Source organism: Wasmannia auropunctata, unplaced genomic scaffold (assembly GCF_000956235.1).
Source record: "Wasmannia auropunctata unplaced genomic scaffold, wasmannia.A_1.0 LD336076.1, whole genome shotgun sequence".
NCBI classification, from domain to species: domain Eukaryota; kingdom Metazoa; phylum Arthropoda; class Insecta; order Hymenoptera; family Formicidae; genus Wasmannia; species Wasmannia auropunctata.
In genome coordinates, this window is record NW_012026814.1 from 5,466,291 (window position 1) to 5,475,695 (window position 9,405).

A 9,405-nucleotide genomic window follows, 5' to 3' on the forward strand; every position below is an offset into this window, starting at 1 on the left:
GACGTGTGCTCTTCCGATCTAGAGACATGAGCCTATGTTATAAAAGAGATATTTTACTGTAACTTTTTCATTGTTTCTTTAATCATAAATACATAAACGGAACGCAGTGCCAACTTGCATCTTGTGCCAACGAGCCCCGATCTCCCTTATGTGTGTATTTTACTTCTTTAAATATTTTTTGTATTACTCAAAATTATAAAGAATTTTATTCCGAATTTGGTCGCGAATTATAGATTGTCTAAAGTGGACTTTAGACAATAACATTAAATTTAAATTTTTTCTCAACTTGTTTTTTATTTTTCCAAAAAATTTGCTTTTTTTAGTGAATATGCAAATATTTATTATAGTTCATATTTCGGTTCATACCTGTAAGCGCATATTATTCATTCCATAATGAGATTGCTGTTAGAGTAAAAGTAAATTGAAACGTTGATACATCTTTGTGCGCAAATTTCGAATAATACAAATACAAATTACTTTTCGTTAAGATTACGGTTAGATTATAATGGGAAAAGTGGAAACACATTTTCTATTTAATCAAACACTGCAATCTTAATTGAAATGAAATATGTAGATATATATTTTTTCAGCCTTAAATTGCGTAAGTTTCTTACCTTCTAATCAGATGAAGTTCAATATAAATTTACAGAGACCAACGTCTTATAATTATTTTATTTAAAACAAATAAGTAATCGAACAAGTGTTTTAAATCAAATAAAATCATTATAATCACTAAAAATCTGATAATTACATATGCAATCATAAGAAATCATTGTGTAATCAGATGAAATTATTTAATTTACTAAATGATTTCATATGTAAATAATAAAAAAATTTATGTGTAATCTGATGAAATCATTATTTGTAATCAGCTGAAATTATTTGTAATCATTTGTAATCAGATGAAATCGTATGAAATCGTATGAAATCTAATGAACTCATGTAATCTATGGGACAACATTTTATGTAGTGGTTACCCCCTCGGAATAAGCCTCGACAAATGTGAATCTGTGTGCAAATGCCAGCAATTCGAAAATTTTCGCAGTGCGAATTCGCACTCTTGTATTTGAAGGTTAAATCATAAATTAACAGTCTTAATTCTGTAAGGGTAGATACCGAGTTATTGGATCCATCATATTTTAATTTATTATCAAAAATATCAAAATACATTAAGTAACATCTTATCGGTCTTGTATGTATCGGTATGTTTTTATGGAATTTATAAACAATTATTATAATGATATCGCGTATGTATCTTCGTTACTCATTCGTCTATTGTATACGACATATAGCGACTAGTATGAATTTATTCTCCTTTGTCCATACACGAGAAACTTGTGGATTTTTTACATTTGACATAGTAAGTTTTTAACATTTCTTTATATACATTATTTATTTTAAATTTTAATTACGGTAATTTTTAATCTATAGTTGACGATATAGTAACTTGGTTATTTGACAAATTTTCACAAGACTTCCAACGGAATTTCCACTCTGTTGAGACGTTTTATAATGTGGACAAAGAGACTGCTCAGAAATTTCGACGACCATTATGATTAATTACATTGACTCTTAAATTGCTATTTCTTAACGCTGATTACTTTATGTATATTTACTATTCGACTCTCGTTTTTCTACACTAATAATTTATTGTTATATATCGACTATAAGACTCATGTATTTTTCGCTAATTATTTAATTTTTTGCGGTTGAAGAAGACTAAGTAAAGCCAAAACATGCACCGCGCCTATTTGTTTTGAATAAATTTTATATTTTATATTTTATATTTAAGCGTTACCTTATTAGTGCTCGTTAGTTTGGCCTATTTTATAATTTGATTGTTATTAAATAAACGTTACCAAAATGTATATTGAAATCACTTTCTCAAATAAAAAATTAATGAAGAATAAATATTAAATATGTATTAAATAAACATTAAACAAGTGTTTACTGAAATTATTTTTACAAATAAATAATTAATGACAAATAAATATTTTTAAAATATTAAATAAATATTAAAAGAATGTATACTGAATGTCATTGTCTCAATTAATGTAAAATTAATGACAAATAAATATCTACAAAATATTAAATAAACGTTAAAAAAATGTTTACTGAAATCATTTTGTCACGTGAATAATTCATGAAAAATAAATACTTAAAAATAAAGGTTTCAAAAAACGTTTTTCAGAAATAATTATTTTAAATGAATATTTAATGAAAAAGAAATATTAAATAAATTTTAAATAAATATTTTTTCCAAAATGAGTTCAGAAAGTGCATAATTAATGAAAAAATTGTTCAAAAACATTTAAAAAACGTCTGCTAATTGAGTAGCAATTATTTAGATATTTTATAGAAATCTCGAATCTTTAATCAGATCAGTTTCAAACATTTTCCTGGTCTGCTTGGCGCTGCAATCCTTCGGAGACTATTTGAACTAAGTTGTAGCATTCCAAAGTAACGTAATTACCGACAAGATTCGCTTTTTACCTAGAATGATTTGTACAACATTTGTGTAGCGTGATACGTACGTAGCATCAGTTTCTAAAATTCAGTTTGTGTTTTTATGAAGGTAAGCTAGTATTAAGTTTATTACATTTCACTCTGAACATTCAAAATTAATTGACTATATAATCAAAACTTTAATACCATTAATGCTATTAAATTGTACTTATAGAGCGTTTGAACAGCTACTATTAAAGCTGCAACATAACCTTGATTATATTGTGATAAAGGTGGAGCAAAGTGATGGAGCACAGTGGAATAAATATCGTTGTGTTTTAATCACTGTTTTTTTTTACAATTTATTATATTTCTGTAATATTACAGGATTTATTTTTAAGTGTTTCAATATATAGTTTTCATATTTCAATTCATAGTTTTTATATTTATTTTTTACAGTTTTTTATTTTTTATATTTTATTTTATATATATTTTAGTTATTTAGTTATTTTATTAGTCTGCATTTATTAGTTATTTAGTTTCTTTATAGCTTCCCATGTTCTAGCTATATCGCGACATAATAATAATTCTGTGAATTAAATTTATGTCCCGACATATAAATAATAATTCTCATTTCTTACTATACTTATCTCTAACACAATAATATAATGTGTAATATTATAGTGTGAATTAAAATTATGTCTAAATTAAATTAAGTGAAAAAAATTTCTATTGTGTCTCGACATAATTTTAATCCGTCGAATTATTATTATGTCCAGACATATAATTTTAATTCTATAATAAGAATTGTAATATTTTTTAAGAATTTTACATTAATTTAATTTTACATTAGGCGAAATTTCTGTTATTAAAAAGTAAAATGGCTTGCCACAGATTTGTGAGTTTGATTTTGTTTTACCTTTCTAGATAGATTGAAATTATAAGCGGAAAAGTAAACAACAAAAATATTATAGAATCAAGAATTTATACTGTAGACTGTTGATGTTGTTATTTATTTTAAAACTTTCGTTTTTATACCCTAAGTTTGTTTAAAAATTAAATTCTCCTTATTTAAACATTGAACCCTTACTCCACTGTATCCCACATGTGGGGCAAAGAGAAGAGATTCGCATTCTTTACTTAAAACTCTGTCACGTTTTGAATTTTTAAATATTTAAAGAAATATTATTACATACATATAAACATATTATTCTTATCATTACATGTTATGGTTTTGTAGAAGAAAAGATTTTTTTCAATGCAATTCATTACTTTGCTTTATTAATTTAAAAGTTAAATATCTCGCTCTGCGAGATCCCCACTTTTTCCAAGTTGCCATATGTGTGCGTATGAAAATCACGTATGTGATTCGAGTGATCAATAGATTACCACATATTTTTACTCACAATAAGTTTAATTGTAAAATAAAAAATAAATGGTTTAAGAAAGGATAATGAATAAACGTAATTTTTCAATAAATGCAATGCACGTGTATGCGAAAATGTAGCAAGCAATTATTAACTGCGTTACACATTTGATATTGTTGCGCCCGTCTCTGGCGCGGCTTGCTCTCGCTATGTCGGGCTCTAGCCGCGCCGATCGTTATCGATTGTCTGAAGGAGCAACAGAAGAAGAGCTATTTCTAACAACGAAGTTGTTTGGCGGCCTGTCTAGCTTCGAACGAAGATTTGAGGGCGCATACTGATAGCTTGTAACAAGTTGCAATAAATAGTTCTTCCGTTCTTGTTCGATCAAAAGAGTGTTCCTTCATTTTCCCGCGAATGCGTTACGCAAGTATACGGTTTCCCGCGTCGCGATTGTAACGCGCGAGTATCCGAGTGCGCGTTTGTGTTCTCTTCGCGCGCGCAACAATATTAATTATCAATTGTTAAAGCGTTATTTCACTTGATTTTCTCAAGAGAAGAACAATGTGCGTGTATTAATCGAGAAACATACAATTATATTGATGTAAAGACTATAAAGTTCACATAAACTTTCTTTTCTTAAATATCATATATGAATTTCAAATCTCGAAAAATAACTCGATAATAAAAAATTTTTGTGAATAACTTCACTATATTCTTGCCGTTAAAAAATATTATTAAAATTTAAAAGAGAAACATTATAGACGACGACGAATAATGCACGAATTAATTTTGAAAATCGTACGTTCTTAGAATCTAATGAATTTCTTACATTCTTCTAGAATCTATTACTTGTTCAACATATATGTTACATATTAGACCAGTCATATACACATCATGCGCTCATGAGCTAAAAGCTTATCTTATTATCGCTCTGTTATCTCGAGTTATCTAGGTTAGTATTTATTGCTTTATCGAAAGATAAATTGTGAATTTAATGTTGATCAAGTCTCAGTTACTAAAGGATTGGAATATTGGCCGAATTAGAAAATCCGACGGTATGAATAGTAAATTAAGCAGATCATTAGGTGTCGTGTTCGTGATAATTGTCATTTATTAATAGTGCCAAATAAAATCATACGTAAATCTATAATTTTATTCATAGTTGATTTTACGAAACTACGCGATGTATTTAATTAGTTTAATTTAAATGAATTAAACGAATGTATTAAAGTTCAATTTAAATAAATTAACGACAAGTAAAGAACAATTAGCATACAACTTACAGGATAATGTGTCGATTATTATTATACAATACTTTGTTCTTTTGATACTGATATTCACAGTCGGAGTTTATTGAGAAAAATTTTAAATAAAGATCTGACATACATTGTAACATTGATTAATCATTTGAGTATCATATTTTATAAGTTTTAAATGTTACGCGGTTAGCGATATTTTTTGCGAGGCTTTGACTTGAGACCAATTATCGATGCCTTCAGTAATTAAACAATTATACACTGTTCATGTCAGGAAGAATATACAAAATTGAAAATAACAATGAAACAAACAACAATCAAGAAGATTTATATATTTTTTATAACGTGACGTGACGGGACGACTATTATATATTAACATTGAAAGTTGAAAACCACAGAAAAATACACATAGAAAGAACAATTTTGCTGAATCTATATCTAAAAATAATTTTTGTTCAATAATCAAAATAATTTTGTGCGAAAGTCAAAATGATTGCTAAAATATTAAAACGTTTTATAGCAATGCTTATCAGTTTTAACATTCCAACAAATTATTTTAATGATTTAACAAAAAATTATTTTCAGATCTGTATTTAGTAAAATTTTTGGATTTTTTTAACAAAATCATTTTTTCTGTGCAGTATTTAAAGTATAAATAAAAAGAAAATGAAATGCACATAACAAAATTTAAAATATAGATATATATAATGTATATGTATAATCATATGTTACTCTTGATCTATGCAAAATATGATTTCACAATTGCATAATTATTACGTATAAGTAAATATAAGTAAATCGACTGTAACTGCATTTTATATATTGTGTTATTTTCATCTTTATAATACCATTGACTTTAATATTTTAGAAGCATTATAGATGTAGAAATACTATAATTAAGAAGGATATTAAGAAGAAGAGATATTATTATCAAATATACGTACATACATATATCAATACATATTTATCGAATATAAAACTTTTTATATAAAATGTATTCTACTATCATCTATTTTATCAAAGTAATCTTTAGTCAATTTTAACTAATAATATCATATTATATAACTCAATCGTTGCAACTGAGATGTAAATCGCAATTTAATTAAGATAAAGTTTTGTAATTTATTTACATATTTGACACTTGATTTATTAATTTATATACATTTAATTTGTTATTTTATAAAATTTTTTAAGTATAATTTATATCTTTTGCTTTAAATTAATTATTTATGAACTATTAAAATTATTAGAGAGAACTATTATGGAACTATTAAAACATGTGTTAACGTGTAAAGCAATATATTGTACTCGTCTTAAGGTTAGAGTCGAGATTGAGAGAAATTAAATGAAGCATTAAATATAAAATTTTCCTTTTTTCATATATATTGGCTTGATTGTGTCCAGATCGTGAGAAACTTCATCATAACAATTACGACTTAAATATAGACAAAAGATACATGCATTCGAGGAGCGCGCTATCAGCACTATTATGTCATTTTATCTTTATCATTAATTAGACGTAAAACAAAGATGAAATGATAGCACGCTTCCCAAATGCAACCAGTATATTATTTAAAATACTAACAGAGCATTTAATATTTAAATATTCAAAATAAGTAATTAATCACTAACCAATTTAATTTACAAAAAGTTTCCCTAAAAGAGTCATTAGATATCTGTCTGTTAGATATTTAAGTATTCAACGCGCATGTAAGTAAGCATATAAGCAATATATACGAATGTTAAGACAGTAGAGGGGAGAGCGCTAGGTAGGAAGAATTTCGAGACGGACACACACGTTCCTGTAACGAACAAGCAGTGAAATTAGAAACGGCATTGTATGTATAAAGACGGCTCGCAATATCGTGAGAAGCGATTATAATAAATACGATAAAATAACTCACAAGTGCTAAATCAAGTTATTCGTACATCGGCACATCTCTCTTAATTCTTCGAGAGATATTGCATATTCATACACTGTCTAATGGCAGACGGATTTGATTCTAGGAAAACCGCGGAAAATATTTCAGAGAAAATGCATTATAGTGACATTTGGCCGATTTCGACCATAATTATATACGCGATCATGACGCGCTACAGACGTGTTATAAATTTTTCGCAAGTACCACAACTTGATCTCGTTTGACGGAGTGTACATATGCCGTTGACCTACGTATTATATTAATTGTAAGAGGGAAAAAATAAAAGCGGATTCCTATTCCAATCTTAATTGAAACATCAATCTTAAACGGAGAAAAATGCGTACGTCTTGAATAACAATGGACATAAAAAAAAAGTGACAGAAAAGTAATCGAAAAGAAGCAGCGGGTGAAGAATGACAAGAAAATGGCAATAAAAAATGAGGGTTTGGCTAAAAAAGAGAAAAGAAACGTGATAAATCTCGACGCGAACAAACATGTTTTTATAATTATATAATATAAAGAATCGCTTCCATGTTTTATGATGCGGAGAGTAGAACAATGATTTAATTATCGAGGAAATATTTACATTCCAATTCTAATTTCAGAAATGGCCCTAGAGACACCATGGCTGAATTTAAACTTCGTTGAAAAGATTCTGCAAAAGTCGGAAAGTGACAATACAATTCAGATGATCGATATATTCTCAAAACCGGCCACGAGCAAGGGTGACAATTACACCAGCGATATGATAAGGATTACTGCCGAATTTTCGCGTGACCTGAGTGGTCGTAAGATTATAGAGAAGAAATCAATCATCGTCAAAATCTCGCCTACACTCGAAAATATTATTCGATACAAACTTGTAAGTTGGTTTAATTTATACAATGTTTTTGACAGAGGAGAGGGATGAGGGAGAGAGTGAGAGACATTAAGAGAGAATGATCGAGGAGAGAGTTTAAATTGTACCCCGATAGGAATATTGTGAAAACATTGCACAAAGGCATCATAATATAACAAACATTTCGTAATAATTGCGCCAAGATGATTCGTTATAATGCAATAATTTTTGTCAAAATAAAATTTGTAAATAATATATGTCAAAAATTAGACAAATCTAATTTGAAATTAAACATGTTACATTTCAATATTTATATTACGGACATAAAATCTTTAATATTTGTCACAATATAATACAATAATATTTGTAGTATTCTCAGACATAATATTCTTAAATACTTTAATTATCGCACGCACACATCGTAATAAATTTTCAAGAACATACAGCTTTTTTATTAGGCACTAAGCCTAATTTTATAAACTCAACATTGTTTGCACATGTAATTCGTAGTTCCGGCTGGTATCATTAATTTGTACCAACAAACTGCCAAAATTTTGTACGAAGCAATTGGCACATGTGACAGCTCTAGACGCTATATTGGATTAAGAAAAGGTAACGGATATCTAAATTTCATACATCTTTTGCGTTCTCAGCATAACCTCTACCAGCCGGAACTACATTGATGCCTATATTTCCCGTAACAACCAAAAAATCTTCTGCTCATTTATTGGCTTAAATCAACCTACTTATTTGATCAATACAAGCGATAATCTCTATTAAGGCGATGCTGAAAGATCGAAAAAATTTGCACGACGTCGATAAAACAGTCTGTTCAATGATACCTCTAAATAAACTTCTTACAATATCTTCTGTCTCAATCAAACACGTACATTGTTCTTATCTAACTTATTAAAACGCCATCTCTTGCATAATCCGGCACTTATACTACTAGACGCAGTTTTTGCTGTTTTTACCATTCCGTATTTTGGCTATATATACGAATTACCACAAATTGCAGTTTAGTGGATATCTTTTTTCTACGCTTTCAATCTCAAAAGGCTTTGTATTATTTGTTTATGTAATCTGTGGTGTTAGACGTAAGTATTTTGTATATACATATGAGGTACAGAATTTTGACACTAATGAAATGTTTATATCAGGTTATGTATAGGTAGTTTGGTGTCAGCTATACGACTCAAAAACATGTAATTTTTTAATTTTTCCGATTTTATTACAAATTCGATCGTCTAACACCACAATTTCATGTCTATTTCAACCCTGTGAAAGGATTTTCAATTCCGTTCAGCCAATTCGGAGAAATTACTGAATTGCAATGTGTCGGTATTTCCGATCTTCCAGCATCGCCTTAAGGCGATGCTGGAAGGTAGAAATTACCGACACATTACAGTTTAGTAAATTTTTCCGAATTGATTGAACGGAATTGAAAATCCTTTCAGATGATTAAAATAGATATAAAATTGTGATCTGAGACGGATGAATTTGTATTAAAATCGAAAAAAATTTTAAAAACAGCAATCGCCTGACGTAAACATTTTATTAGTGTAAAAGTTGTAAAG

General features: G+C 28.3%; 2 protein-coding genes and 1 long non-coding RNA gene across 3 annotated transcripts in view; all 3 read left to right on the forward strand.

The window, feature by feature from the left end:
• The window catches only part of LOC105449348 (myelin transcription factor 1-like), a 14,897-nt gene that overhangs the window by 3,446 nt on the left and 2,046 nt on the right, over nucleotides 1-9,405 (forward strand). The gene's annotated exons all lie outside the window — the stretch shown is intronic.
• Nucleotides 884-1,822, forward strand: LOC105449347. Its single transcript, XR_974338.1, has 3 exons — nucleotides 884-1,202; nucleotides 1,293-1,360; nucleotides 1,432-1,822. It is a non-coding gene; the product is annotated as an uncharacterized LOC105449347 (long non-coding RNA).
• LOC105449346 lies at nucleotides 4,752-7,915 on the forward strand. The gene is made up of 2 exons (XM_011688518.1): nucleotides 4,752-4,867; nucleotides 7,596-7,915. The coding sequence occupies exons 1-2, from the start codon at nucleotides 4,807-4,809 to the stop codon at nucleotides 7,898-7,900; spliced, it is 366 nt and encodes a 121-aa protein (XP_011686820.1). The 5' UTR covers nucleotides 4,752-4,806; the 3' UTR covers nucleotides 7,901-7,915.

Coding starts and splice junctions, on each gene's coding strand:
- LOC105449346 (XM_011688518.1), top strand. CDS start 4,807: ATGTTGATCAAGTCTCAGTTACTAAAGGATTGGAATATTGGCCGAATT. Junction 4,868..7,595: donor CCGAATTAGAAAATCCGACG/GTATGAATAGTA, acceptor TTCTAATTTCAG/AAATGGCCCTAGAGACACCA.